The following is a 16005-nucleotide window of genomic DNA, read 5'->3' on the forward strand; positions in this document are numbered from 1 at the left end:
ATTATACGAGTGTTAAAAGAGTGTATCCAAGAATGAAGAACAACAACAGTTGTCGGCTGTTGTAACTTACAGCTTTTTACTTCAGGCTAAAACAAAATTATTTTGTGATTGTAATTTCTGTGCAAAGTGTGACTGACTAAGAACAAAGAGAGTAGTGCTGTTGATCGATCAAAATATTTAATCGATTAACTATTTTAATGTAATCGATTAATCGCCGAATTAAGTGTCGCTCTACGTTTAGTAACAATATTTCCTGCATCACTAAACACGAAAAAGATTTTCTTCTGTCAAACACTTCTCCACGATCGTTTAATTTAAATTCAAACGTTTCACCGAGTTTACCTCTCAAATTCTCATATGAGATAATGGAGTTTACACTTTTCACAAACCACAGAAAACTGATTTTTTCTTTATTAAACTAAACACACAATCTTCATATACAAACTCAGTACAGAAACTACAACTGCAAAAGTAGGCTTACAGCGGTCGAAACAGAAGACTGGCCCCTATTGTAATCGAATTACCAGATTTTAGAAAGAGAAGAAAGTAGTTACGCTCTCACTCGCACCCAGTTAGACATAGCTATTTTATAAGGGATGAGGGGGACGAATCCCAGAAAAGTATGTATTTCATATGCTAGGAAGATGAGCTGACAAGGTGGAAGTTTTCTTGGAAAACCATAAAACTTAATAAGGGTTTCGCATTGTGTTTCAACTTTCAATAGAGGTAGACTAGGTCACTGTCCTCATATCTCCATCACTTTCTGAAGTGTTTGTGCAAAGATTTTCTCTACGCTACCTGGTTTACAATTAGAAAATAACAGTACTATTGTGCTTTTAAATAAGCAATTTCTGAGAGAGCAATATTGTTGGAATTTTTAGTATGAGTTTTTATTAACAAAATAATAATTAATATTAACTACAACCGATTAATTTTAATCGACTCGATTATTCGTTTAAATATTTTTGATCGATTAATCTTACAACAGAAATTGATTACTTAATCGATTAGATTAATCGATTAAATCCCACAACATTAAAAAAGAGACATTACATGCGAAATTAAAAAAGAAAATGTGTGTACCGGTATTCTTTTGCTTTTGGAGAATCTTGCTTCTTGTGGCAACTGGAACTTTTGTGGGTGCAAAGATGCAAGAATGGAACAGGAAAAAGAACATGTGAATACCATAAGAATGGTTACATGCTTTGTGAAGAAATGGAGGCACTGAAGCCAATTCTTCCAGCACAGATAAAAAACCCCATGAAAATGCTTGTTCGCAACTACAGGTTTCCTGCACTTCCAAGTTTATTAAATTTATTGCCCTTCGGATTTTCCTAATATTCCCGCTGACTATGGCATCAGGAGAAAGGAGTAGTCCTTCCAAGCTTAAACTGATCAAAACTTATTTGAGATCATCAATGCAGCGAGAACGTTATGCAGTTTGGTAATCATTATGTCCATTGAATAAGTTAGACAAAATTCTAAAATACTTCTCAGAGAAAAATGTAAGAAACGTAACTTCTTCACATTAAAGACCATAATACTAGATTGCCTTCTTTATTTATATTTATGTTAAGTGATATTTAGAATTGAGCCGTTCAGAGCAGAAGTGGTGCAAGTCAAAATTGGATAATGAGGTTTAAAGTAAAAATTTTGTGAAATGTAGCGCAAAGTAGCAATTAATATGTCCTTCGTGCTATCCACTCACTACTAACAGTTTAATAAATTGAATATCAATTGTTACTTTGCGCTGTATTTTACAAAATGTTTACTTTAACCCTCATTACCCATTTTTGACTTACACCACTTCTGCTCTAAACGGCTCAATTAATACAAACAAAAGTATAAGCTATTTCCCAACAATGCTCTCATGATATTTTGATTAAAATCACACGTAATATTTTCACTAAAACATTGCATAGTCAATAAAACAGGTCTATTTAGACTGTCCAAAGATAATCAACAGAGTATTTTTTTATTTGTATGCTTGCCTTGCATTAAAAACATGAACTTTCTAGATGCATAATTTGATTCATTTCCATTGTATAATAAAGATATGTCTATAAAAGTGCTTTACTTGTCAAAAAACAAGCAGTATTATGAATAAAGATCGTTGAAGGGGAAGTTGCATACTAGGCTACAGTTTTTCTGAATAATATCCCATGTCTGACGAAGTTTTCCCCTTGAGAGTGACTAGAAAATGGTTTTACTGTCCTACCTGAAATTTAAATTATTAGTGATAAGAAGTAAATTTGCTGAAAAGCAAAAGTTCTGAAAATATAATGTGCCACTGGCGCAGCTTAAAATTTAGCGAGTTTGACTCGTGTTCTGAGGCTCTTGTTGATCGTGGAGTCAAGTCCCTCTCCTGTGATTACCTGATTGTTTCTTCCGAAACTTTTCTCAATTGTAAGGATAATTTCAATTCCATAGCGAATTTTCGGACTATCTCGCCGTCATCGTTCCATCAACGCTAGATAACCTCGCAGTTAACACAGGTAGTTAAATAACTGGTTTGAACAGAATAATGCAGCCCTATTATCCTGCTACATCTCTGAAATGGCTAGAATTAAGTTCACTTTAAAAATAAATACGTGTAATTACGTTTGAGCCTTAGCTTTTTTTTTTTTTTGTCAAAAGACGATTTAAATTAGAGGTTTAATACTGAATTTAATATTTAATTTCTACATAAAATTGGAGTATCTTTTGTACCCTAATTCTGAAATTACAATTGGTAAATTAATTTAGTAAAGTAATGTAATTGGTACACATGAGTTCAAGTTTTTTAAGTTTTTGATTTGAGGCACAAATATTTCTCCTGAAAAAAGTTTTTGGAGGCCTGTATCATTCCACTTATTTCAGGTCGTAAGTAATAAACAAAACCACGGAAATAAATTCATTAAAATTATTTACGAGTGACTCGTAATTTTGATTTGTTAAAAAAGGCACATTAATTTTATGGTAAAATTACTCTATTCTAAGTACATTGTCCCCAGATGACATGACCCATTCTGGGCGTCAACAACATATTATGTCCAATTGTTTAGTTTACCGGTACATAGACAAACAGCCGGCATAACGAAAACAACTCTTTAGATACCAGGGATGTTAATGTTTGTTATTTCTGTGAATACCTCGAAATCTATTTTTATTAAACAAAATTATGTTCTTTAGGTATCAGGAATGTTAATGTTTGTTATTTCTGGGAATACCTTGAAATCTATTTTTAATAAAGAAAATTATGTTCTCTCTGGGGTTTGAGATGGCTCAGTAGTAAAACACTAGCTTCACATTCATGAGGTCCTAGGATCAGTAAATCCGATTGGGTTTTTTTAGTGGTTTCTTCGATCATAAAATAAAAAGGAATCCTAGTTACTTCGAAGAGTAAATGACGTATTGGTTCCCATTTCCAATACAAACAAAAAACAGACACTGTTTCGAAAGACCTGAATCTCCAAAAATTTTACATGGTGGAAATGTCTGCAGATGGGCACTAGATGGCAATATCTGTGGGGGTTCGTGGACTTGCCGGCAGATGGCAGCAATCCACTCTATTAACAAAATGCCATTTCAAACAGACAGTCGACTTTCGCAATATTATGACTGTACAGGTAGAATAACTATAGATATATCGTACCTGAAATTATATATATAAAAAAAACCTTCTCGTAATTCATGTAAGGTAAACTGAGGTAAGCGGAACCCATAAATTTAATAGTTCAACTTTAACATTTTGACATTTAATAACTTGCTGAATTGAATTTAAAATTTGTCAAACTTTGAACAGATGACCATCAATACCTTACCTAACTATTGTGAAAAGGAAGAAAAATTACGTTATTAAGTTGAGACCCACGAACGCGAAACATATTTGTCAGCTCATACATTAGGCCTGCACTTGCCTCCAGTGCTGGGGCTAGTGTGGCCTAGTATATTTCTGCAGCAAAGATTAGAATATGTCTTCAGGCAAGTGTACATTTTGTACAGAATGAGAATTTTATATTTTGGGCATTAATACACTGCAGATATTTAAATGACAATATGTCACACAAACTAAATAAAAAGCATTCTTTATGTTTCTAAGAACTTTTGCTTAAGACAAATTGTCAGAACGAAAATTTTTTATTTTGGGCATTTAATACCCTGCAAATACTAAAATGACACACAAACTAAATAAAACGCATTCTTTATGTTCCTAAAAACTTTTGCTTTAGACAAATTGAAAGAATCAAAAGACACACAGAATCAGAATTTTATATTCTGAGCGCGAAAATGTTTCCACTCAAGAATGTACTGTATGTGAAGTAGTTTCTAGTAGCATGAACATTCTATAGTTGGCGCCATTTTACAAACTCGCCTCTTTGTTTTTAATGGCATGGATTACACTTGCCCCATATTTACACTTACCCCGGTTCACCTTAATTAGAAAATAAATTTGGCAATATAGAATATTAAGTATGGATATACAGTAGAAATAAGAAAACTAATTTTCTTTTGAAAGCAAAAGCATTAAAAATTACAAAATCGTAAAAACATCAAAGTTCCGATTTGTCGTTGCTTTGTTTTGTTATTTTTTGGAAATGCACATTATTCAGATTGACATATTCAGTCAAAGTAAATTCCGTAATGATATAAACGGCGTCAGATATTTATAGCTGTAACTATAGCATCATGTCTTTAATTAAGTTTATATTTGTACGTTTGACCTAATGGTTTGTATAGTTATTTCACAATATGCAATTACCGGTACATACAAATTCTGGTTCTACGAGCAATTTGTAGAAGTTTCGGCACTATATTTTGTCGAGCTCTTCCAGTAATACGCCACAATAGCGTTTGTGCTGCAAAAAGGTAGAGCAGCCCATCACAATTCGGTCTCATTTTAATTCCCCGTCCCTCATGGATTAGTGCCAAATGAACTTACATTTCATACACGTGCCCTTGATCCACACGCTCCTCCACATCGGCTAGCCCCCGCACATGGAGGGGAGAGTGTGGAAGAGTAGCATGCATCCATGGCAAACCGAAGATGGATAAAGCAGCGTTCAGAATTGCCACCACAAAGAGATCCAGATGATATGCCGGCCCTTTCTTCAGCCTAAAGAATAAATCAATATATCTGTATGTGTATTAACACGAAATGATTTGTATTTTATTATTTCACAATGCAATACACAACTGTTCAACATTCTAGCTCATAGAGATAATTAGTCTACGAATTATGTCAGAATTTATTAAAGTGTGGTCCACGGATTAATGATTTTGCTTGATGGCGCTGTTATTTAGAAAGAAAGAGAATATTAAGTTTATAGAAGCAACATGATCAGGGATATTATATGTTTTTATTCACTGAGCACACACACAATGTGATATGGGGACACTTCACAGTACCGGTACGTAAAAAAGCAACACTTAAAAATGTACAATGTACAGTCTTAGAAAAAGTTTTGTCGCAGAGATACTTTATAAATCCCAGAAAGAAGGCAATGCGCATGATCAGACATACAGCGAAACAAAACTAATTTTACTATCTCAAATAGTGGTTCTCTTCTGAACCAGGTCGCTCGTCCTCTGATCACGCACACTGCCTCCTTTCTGGGACTTTTAAGTATACCTCTTCATAGAACATCTCGTTATTCATCATCTTTTACAGTATCCACCTCGCGACAATGGAATTCCCTGTCACAAAGTATTAGGGGCTGCAAGACAATAAACACTTTTAAAAATAGCTTAAAAGATAACCTTCTTAGCATTTCACTCCAATCATACTGACTTAAACTATCACTGTCTACATTGTTACTGATCCTGATAGTGCTGTATTTTCAAAATTGTCTCATAATAATCTCTATTATCTAACATTATTTGAAATATATTAACATTCTATGTATTTTAGCTTAATTCTGCTACATAATTTGTATTTCAGTATTTAATTAATAGTTCATAGTATTTTGTTGTTTAATTCGTAAATAACTCTTGTATACATGTAGCTCTTATCTAAATCAAATTGTTGAATTCTTTGTAAGTTGATACATATGTATGTATACTTTTTGCTGGTTGAGTGGAAGAGAAGGCCTTACGGCCTTAACTCTGCCAGCTAAAATAAATTATTATTATTATTATTATTATTATTATTATTATTATTATTATTATTATTATTATAAAGTATCTGTGGGACAAAACTTTTTTCTAAGACTGTACAGTGTGTCTCAGACAAACCGAAAAATTCTAGAATATTCAATTAAAAAACAGAAAAGAAAAAGGTTTCAATTTTCTAACTCAATTAGTTGAGGTATTAAACGAACATGATTTGTTATTAGGCAGTGTGTTGGAGAACATCATACGTATACTACCTGGCATTGAACTATTCAACTTCTAACTTTACCGCATAATCAGATAATAGCTCTCCATACACTGCCTAGTCACTCTTGAGTTAATTGAGTTTGCATAATTCTATTTTAGTATAACCTTCCCCAACTGTCACCTAGCGATGAATGGAGGAGGTTGGCTGTGGACTAGCAGGATTTCCTGCTTCGAAACCTAGAAATACAGCAGAACTTAACGTAGGTAGCTAGTGTGGGTTGGAAATGCGTCTAGATGGGAGTTAGCACATAAGGTGCTAGCTTGTAGTGACCCTAGTTCGTTAGTATCATATCAGTAAGCTGCATTTCTGAAACATGTTTGTGACCAGTCGCCTAGTATACGAATATCCAAACATTCTATATTTCATTTAATGTCGTGTTAATTTGTTATCATTTCTTTCATTCTAATGAAATACACATCACAGCCATCACTGAAACCATAAAAGTTTACCAAGATAACTAGTATGGACACATATCACGGATGCCCAGAACAGACTACCCCAAAGATAGTTTACTCAGAGACCTACGGGAAGAGAGATCTTGGAAAATCGAAAAGGCGATAGAAAGACCAGCTTACATGAAGTAGAACAGACCATAAGGCCTTGACAGAATTTGATGATGACGACGACGACGACGACGACGATGACGATAATTAATTTTTGTCCGAGTGGTATAAGGAAGTGGAAAGTTGAATGTACCAAATCATTGACGCGTCAAGGTAGGTCAAATACAACAAAGTGCGAAAGGCTAGACTGTTGTTTATACAACACTGAAAATTCATACCTCAGCCCTAGTATTTGGTGTATGTGAATATTTATTACTAACAGTGAAAGATGATGAAACGGAGAAAATTCAGCTTTTTCGGAGATATTTTTCCGTGTTTCCAAAGGACTAGAATACTAGGACATATTGAATATTTTGTCTAGAATTCGTAAAAATGCGATTTTAACATATGTAAAAGATGGTAAATTTAACAAAGAAATTATCTGATATAGAAACAATTGAATTAAATTCCAAACATTTAACTTTCAACATTGGCTGCCATTCAGCGCATGTTCTTCACATTCTTATCTGTATTTTACAGTTAAAAATACAAGAAAAATAATAGTATATCCATTAATTATTTATTATTATATGTCTACATATTCCATATTCAAATTAAAAATACAAAAGAACTGATACTGAAACAATCGAAAATTGTAATTTTTTCTTTAGTCAACTGTCCGAAGACAGGTTGGAACCTCATGAGTGACAATAAGGCATAACTCATGAGACAAATATGCCAGGAAATAATGGGATAGGGTGTCCAGTTCCTTTCGTCCTCCATTGTATACATCGCTGTCTAGTAACATAATTCACTAATCAGACTTAAGATGAATAAAACAATAAATTGTTCTTCCTCTGCATTTGTTGTAGGTACTGGTACTTACTTGTTGCAGGGATTGTTCACCATTGCGCTTGTGATATTCTGGTCCATGAAGAAGAGAACTGATAAGGAGAATCCAAGAACACCGGACCCAAGGATAGCGTTGGTGGACAGGGATTCTAAATGTGGAATGTTGAATATAGGCTTGGTTGCGTTGTACTCAAATGGCTTCACTGAAAAGTAATGAAAATATATATGAGGTCAACTGTGTAAATATAAGACAAAGTTTTCATAGTTCAAGTTTAAAAGAGTAAGTTAATGCTAAAAATAAATACAGCTAGAAATTTGAAATTATACAGGAAGATATTTTGGGACGTCCTTTAAATGACGTGAAATTAAAGATTTTACTTGATGATTGCAGGAAATAAAACATTTATTTGAAACACAGTCTGTAAATTATATTTTCCTGGCTATTTTTGCGAATCTGTGAGATAAGTAATCATATATGTAACGTTAATCTGCTTTTGTAACAAGTGCATAATAACAAATTCCAATTCAATTTCACGGAATTAAATAATATCTCCAGCCATGCTGAACATGCAAACTTCTATAGCATCTGGAAAATACACCATATTTCATTTCAGTTTGTTTTTACAAAATGAATAATAATAATAATAATAATAATAATAATAATAATAATAATAATAATAATAATAATTTATTACCTAAAGCGGGTAATTTGATAAATGTCAAATACTCAGAAAAAATTATTTTTATACATTCTGGTAAAAGGGACCAAAAACACGCTTAAGAATTTGTTACTAGTAAGTGAAAACATTTTGGTACAGATATACCAGATTTACTTACTTACAAATGGCTTTTAATGAACCCATAAGTTCATTGCCGCCCTCACATAAGCCCGCCATTGGTCCTATTCTTTGCAAGATTAATCCAGTCTCTGTCATCATATCCCACCTCCCTCGAATCCATTTTAATATTCCCATCTACGCCTCGGCCTCCCCAAAGGTCTTTTTCCTTCCGGTCTCCCAACTAACACTCTATAAGCATTTCTGGATGCGCCCATCCGTGCCACATGCCCTGCGCGTCTCAAACGTCTGGATTTAATGTTCCTAATTACGTCAGGTGAAGAATACAAAGCGTTCAATTCTGCGTTGTGTAACTTTCCCCATTCTCCTGTAACTTCATTCCTCTTAGACCCAAATATTTTCTTAAGAACCGTATTCTCAAACACCCTTAATCTCTGTTCCTCTCTCAAAGTAAGAGTCCAAGTTTCACAACCATACAGAACAATTGGTAATACAGTAGAACCCCGATTATCCGTCATCCTATTAACCGATTGCTGGATTATCCGACTATCTTTCTATTGTTTTTTTTGTTACAGACACATATATAGACTGTCTTCTTCATATGTATGAAGTACTACTATACGTTATATTAGTACCAGTGCGTATTTTTTCTAGAGTGTGTTATTACAAACCTTGACACTTACACAGTATGATCTGCTTTAGAGTTGCCGTACTGTAGAATTTCTATATAAAATATATTCCATGAGTATCAAAAGAAAACGTGATGTGCTAAGTACCGAAAAAAACGCAAATAATTGAGTGGTTCGGGGAAAGAGAAACTGTGGCTCATCTCGCATCAGAGTACGAGATTGGTGTTACAACTGTACGCGATTTAATAAAAATCAACAATAAAGTGTATAAAGTATGTAAATCTACAATACGAGACCTGTATTATTCCTATGTTTCCGCTGACAGCGTTACAAGGAATTTCCGTTCCCCTTAAAAACCCGTCGTTGACAACTAGACTTGAATGAGTGAACTTTTGATTCACTACCTAGCGTGTTAAACACAATAACACGGAGAAAGTTAAGAAATACAAGTATTATTCACTTATTTTACGAAAAAATTTATGGTATGGATTATCCGATTTTTTCGCTTAACCGTCCAGTCCACTCCCTTCATTACCACGGATAATAGGGGTTCTACTGTATAACTGTTTTATAAATTCTAACTTTAAGAATTTTTGGCAGCAGACTAGATGACAAAACCTTCTCAATCGAATAATAACATTCAGGCAAAAGGGACCAAAAACACGCTTAAGAATTTGTTGATAGTAAGTGAAAATATTTTGGTACAGATATACCAGATTTACTTACTTACAAATGGCTTTTAAGGAACCCGTAGGTTCATTGCCGCCCTCACATAAGCCCGCCATTGGTCCTATTCTTTGCAAGATTAATCCAGTCTTTGTCATCATATCCCACCTCCCTCAAATCCATTTTAATATTATTTTCCCATCTACGCCTCGGCCTCCCCGAAGGTCTTTTTCCCTCCGGCCTCCCAACTAACACTCTATAAGCATTTCTGGATGCGCCCATAAGTGCCACATGCCCTGCGCATCTCAAACGTCTGGATTAATGTTCCTAATTACGTCAGGTGAAGAATACAAAGCGTTCAATTCTGCGTTGTGTAACTTTCTCCATTCTCCTGTAACTTCATCCTTCTTAGCCCCAAATATTTTCCTAAGAATTGTATTGTCAAACATCCTTAATATCTGTTCCTCTCTCAAAGTGAGAGTCCAAGCTTCACAACCATACAAAACAACTGGTAATATAACTGTTTTATAAATTCTAACTTCAAGATTTTTTGACAGCAGACTAGATGACAAAAGCTTCTCAATGGAATAATAACAGGCATTTCCCATATTTATTCTGCGTTTAATTTCCTCTCGAGTGTCGTTTATATTTGTTATTGTTGCTTCAACATATTTAAATTTTTCCACTTCTACTTCAAAGGATAAATTTTCAATTTTTATTTGCATTTCGTATAATGTTCTGGTCACGAAACATAAACATATACTTTGTCTTTTCGGGATTTACTTTCAAACCTATCTCTTTACTTGCTTCAGGTAAAATTCCCGTTTTTTCCGTAATCGTTTGTGGATTTTCTCCTAACATATTCATGTCATCTGCATAAACAAGTAGCTGACGTAACCCGTTCAATTCCAAACCCTCTGTGTTATTCTGAACTTTCCTAATAGCATATTCTAGAGCAGAGGTCTCCAAAAAGCGTATCGTCTTTCGTGCTCTCGATGCTGCCCTCCGAACACAGTGTGCTGTAGGGCTAGAGAGGGGGAAGAGACTCGTACCTCAACAAATGGAAGCGGTCAGTGGGGGATCGCAGTAGCACTCTGCTTATGTTTACAAATAATAACATCGAAAGAATAAGAAATAGCATACGTTCGTATATTATTTTGACATACTATGAAGCTGGAGCCTCGTCTGTTGCTATTGACACAAGCCATTGCAAATTCAACCTCTTCTGTTCTATTGTGCCTTTCAGTGCCTGGAAAAGATCTTCTCCCGTTGTATTTTGTAATTACATCTAGAAGACATTCAGACACAGTAAAATATTCATTAACTCCTCGAATGAAAATGTCTAGGTGAGCTTTGTCATTTCTATCTGTGCTTTCGTCCAATGCAAGTAAGTAAGTTACAAACTGGTTAATTGTGGTTTCGAGTTCAGATTCAATTACATTTACAATCTTGAAATTCCTTCTCTGAACTGTAATTGGGAACAATTTAATTTTCTTAAATTTTGACTTTGTTCTGGACACAGCATTTTAGTAGCGTTCTGTATGCACGATTTTACAAATGATGCTTCTGCAAAGGGCTTCGTTGATTTTCCAATATTCCAAGCTAGAACATAGCTAGCAAGAAGCTTTTTTTGTTTAAGACTGAGAACACGTGTATGATTTGTGTTTGTATTTTCTTGTTTTATATTTATAAAAATATTTGTAGGCCTAAGCATTTCACCTAAAATTAAACAAAAAAGTATAAGTATGCCATGCGGAACTGAGTGCAAACGTATTGTAATATACTGATTATTATGTGTAACCAACAGTTACACAGATAGCCCCAAAATAAATTATTTTCACATGTCCAACATGCCTGTAATTGTATGATATACTTTGCGAAGAGTCGAATATTGTCGTCGCATGTTGAATTTTACGACTCCCTTAAGAATTTTCGAACAAATTAAGCATTTCACATTCTTCCCACTAACACAAAATATTTCTCTTCCCTTTCATCCTTGAATGTACTACGTCCATGATTAGAAGACATTGTAAAACGGTGGAACACGCCGACCAATACAGTGATAATGGCAGTCCGCCACTGCTCTTCGTTTGCGCATAAACACTGAATACAGTACAGGTGGGGATGGGTGAGGCAGAGCGCACTCATTACGTACTGGCTTCGGTTCCATTCAGGGGCTTACTCGCGAGTACAGTTTTGGAGATGTCTGTTCTAGAGCAAAGTTAAAAAGTAATGGTGACAGTGTATCTCCTTGCTTTAACCCGCAGTGAATTGAAAAAGCGTCAGAGAGAAACTGGAATATACAGTCTCTGATATATGTTTCACTGAGATACATTTTAATTAATTGAACTAGTTTCTTTGGATTACCAAATTCATATAAAACGTCTCTCTTAAACGAGTCATATGTCTTTTTTGAAATCTATGATTAACTGATGTACTGCGCTCTTATACTTCTATTTTTCTCCAATATCTGTCGAATGTAAAAAATCTGATCAATAGTCAATCATGCTAGAAATCACATTGATGATCCTCAATAATTTCATACACTTATAGAATTAATCTTCTCAAAAAAATATTTGAAAACATTTTGTACATCAATAAAAGTGATATTCCTTGAAAGTTACTACAGTTAATCGTTTTCCCTTTTTAAAGATTGGTTCAATATGGACTCCTTCCATTGTTCTGGTACAATTCCCTTTTCCCACATAGCAAGTAAAAGCTTATAAATTTCACTAGATAATATGTTTCCAACCTCTTGTATTAATTCTGCTGGAATTTGATCGATACCTGTAACTTTTCAGCTTTTCTATCGCAATTTCGTCTTCAGAAAGTGTGGATTTGGGTAATACACGCACAAGGAAATAACGAACAAAAGAAAGAGTGAGAAAAAGAGATGCTACTTACAGCCTACGTCTTTGAAGCAGTAGGATCCTATGAAGCTGACAGCAATTACAGCCATGGGAAGAGAATAGTCTGCCAAAGCTTCCCGTTTGCTGGCTTGCAAGTAAGGGCTGAAACATTTAAGAAAATATGATTCAACGATCTTACGCTGACTGCAAAGAACATGTGCTAAATATTTCCGAAATACTGGCACCTACTGTCTGACATAGATGCTTATTCAAATCTTGAGAATGGAAAGAGATAGATATTTGTACTAACGTCTTGTTGAAGTTGAAGATTGAGACGCTGAGCCATAGAGTCACAAGCATCAATAGCAAGAAGAGAAGGGTAACTTCTCGTTGACATTCTGTTGCTGGGACTGTGCCACTAGTTTCCAAAATAGGTAATGTTGTATTTTTACTGCAGTAGAAATCTTTAAAGTCTGTAAGGAGCAACAAAATTAAGCAATGTAGATTGAAATAATTATAAACTCAAGCAAAATAACTTACAAGTAAACTAAATAATACAATATATGCAATCGTTGGCTAAAATTAGATGAAGTGATAAATATGAAATTAATCATTCTACAGAGTGACTCAGCAAGAGCGTGCAAAAATGAAACAGGAAATATGGGATGCTGTACAGAACATTTTAAGATAGGGTACTTGGGTTCTGCTATGTCAGATTAAGGACATGTGAGCTTAAACTTGTCTATTGATATCATTTGCTGTTCTTTATATTAGCTACATTTATTTGCACATATTATATTCATTTATTTACAATAAATTGTACTTACATTTATTTACAAATATTATTTATATTTGTTTACTCTTAATTTTTACATTAAATTTATCTAATTTTTTAGTTATCTTCATATCATATCCAAATCTGAGTTAACGTACTTTATGTACTGCGATCAACCCTTCAAATGATGTGAAAGGGTCTGTCGTTGATTCATATCATATTTTGTAATGTGACAATATAAATACGGTAGACAGTATCTCCTTGTGGACGATAGATCAGTAAACAAAATAGGATGGATTGCCTACATGTAAATAATAAATGTATATGTAAATAATAAATGTGTAAATTTAAAATATGTAAATAATGAAAGTAAATGAGAAATTCCACAGTAACTCATGTTACATTCAAAACATTTATGAACTTATTATATACACTAAAACAAAAAATAAAGAACGTTTTTTGGCTTATTTATTGCACTTAGGACCATACTTCATGGCAGTAACCAGTAATCAGGAATATAAATAATAATTAATTATTTGTGATGTATTAATGAATTAGTTGCAGTAACTCATGTTTAATTTTGTGTAACGTGCGGGGAGGTGAAGAGTGTCGGTGGATCATGAGAATTAAACGTGAGTACAGTACGATTATTTAGTCCTGACAGTCGCCGGAGATGTGCGCCTGGGTCAGGCGAGTCCATTTAGTTACGCCAAGGGGTGTATGGGTTAGTCACTCGCTTGTCTTCGAAGCGATCGGATGTCATGCGTGCGGTAGAGCGGTACGTTTCAAGTACAATTAAGCTGTACTGCATTCCTTTACCGACCGCTCGCCCTTATCTCTACTCCGGAGCTCTCCCCACTACTCGTATTACTTCCCCTCTTTCGCGTCGCTGAGCTGCCAGGACTAAATAATCGGTCTGTGCCACGAGAAAAACATTCTGCATAGTCTGCTTTGTCCATCACAAATTCCATCATGACTAGGCTGGGGATAGAGCTCGGACCGTCTGGATGGAAGATCAGGACGCTAATACTGAGGCAGAGAAACGGTATATTGCTCCACACTATGATTACATTAGGTCATATAAATTTCTTTCCTCATATATGGGTTTTGTATGTTTTATTTGTTTGTATTTTCTGAATCATTGGATCATGTGCGACACAAGAGCTGTTAGAAGCGACAACTACCATCTTTATTACATATATTACACCCAAAAGCATGTTCATTATAATTTAACAAAAAATTGCAACGAGTGTCTTGCGCCACGACCAGACTTCATGCGACCAAATCTTCTTCGATTCGATCAAGAGGGCTATAATAGAAGAGAAGGATTCAATCCAATCTTTTTCCTGTTAAACACTTTTAACTCTAAGCAGCCTTCACTGAAAGCGCTAATATCATTTCTTACTAACATTCCGTCACTGAATTTAGACTCCTGAAATTGGAGAATTAACATGCGTGTTCTTGATTTAAGTTGTTAATCCTGGAAATACATTTTGAGGAAGACATTTAGAATTTTTGAATTTCAGTTATAAAATTCTTGTTTGTCTGTTACATTGCAATGGCTTCACGTATTAAATGCGAGTATCCCGAATGCGGGAATAAGAGGAGTAGTCACCCCACAAAGTATTTATTGAAAATACCGTGCGGTAGTGAAACGTGAGTACTGGTATTCATTTACAATAAATAACAATGTTATCACATAAAATTATTTGATGTACTGGTAGATTTTCCTATTCAACTGCATCATTATAAATCATATCTATGTTACCAAAAACAGCAAACAGTGAACTGCAATAAAAAAAAAACTTTGTATGTTTAAGTGAAAAATGAAATATTGTTACTAAATAAATGTGATGCATTCTAACATAACAGATTTGGTTGGTCTTGTCTAAATCATTTAAAATTTCACACCCGATTTCCTACATCTGCTTTCTGGGATATCATGTTTTGAAAACGCTGATGGTATTTTCTCATGTGCTTAAAAAAAAAGAGAGGGGGAAAAAAAGTCAAAATTGTAACAGGGATAGTTACATTTCAAACACTGATGTAAGTATGAATAAACAACGGGGAGGTGTAGAGAAGTCTTTTAAAATTACCGCTATTTCTTTTGTGCAGAGAACTCTTTTAAAATTCCCGTCATTGTTTGTGCATGTGGCGCTCCGCTCGTGATTGCGAGAAGCTTCGTGACAGATTACACTTAATCCGGCTTATGAGCCCCTCTCTCCTATTATAGTTCTCTTGGATCCGATTCAGTTATCGTAAACGAGACTCTTAATGTAGTTCCATGGAATAAGTTGAGTGGAGTTGATCTCAGACAGTGCGGTGGTCACGCCATGGACCACCTCGGCCTTTCCATCTCCCACTAAATGTCCAGTTGAGGTAAGCGCGGTTGGCAAATGAGTGTGAGCTGGTGAAGTGTAGAAGTCACGTCTGTTGCTGAATTGTCAACGGCATCTACGTCTTGCAACAACTATGAAAATATTAGTCTTAAGGTCAATTAATGGGAGAAGTAACTGTAGTGGCAGGAAGCAAAGTCC

The 16005-nt window shown here is 34.7% G+C and overlaps 1 protein-coding gene across 1 annotated transcript in view; it reads right to left on the reverse strand.

Moving 5' to 3' along the window:
• LOC138707725 (solute carrier family 4 member 11-like) overlaps positions 1 to 16005 on the reverse strand; it is a 412766-nt gene that overhangs the window by 15647 nt on the left and 381114 nt on the right. Inside the window, exons 10-13 of the mRNA XM_069837591.1 lie at positions 13004 to 13166; positions 12749 to 12855; positions 7787 to 7955; positions 4922 to 5095 (exon numbers count right to left, since the gene is read on the reverse strand). Of these exons, the coding sequence (XP_069693692.1) occupies positions 4922 to 5095; positions 7787 to 7955; positions 12749 to 12855; positions 13004 to 13166 (613 nt within the window). The remainder of the gene's footprint in view (positions 1 to 4921; positions 5096 to 7786; positions 7956 to 12748; positions 12856 to 13003; positions 13167 to 16005) is intronic.

Source organism: Periplaneta americana, chromosome 10, assembly GCF_040183065.1.
Source record: "Periplaneta americana isolate PAMFEO1 chromosome 10, P.americana_PAMFEO1_priV1, whole genome shotgun sequence".
Lineage (NCBI taxonomy): Eukaryota > Metazoa > Arthropoda > Insecta > Blattodea > Blattidae > Periplaneta > Periplaneta americana.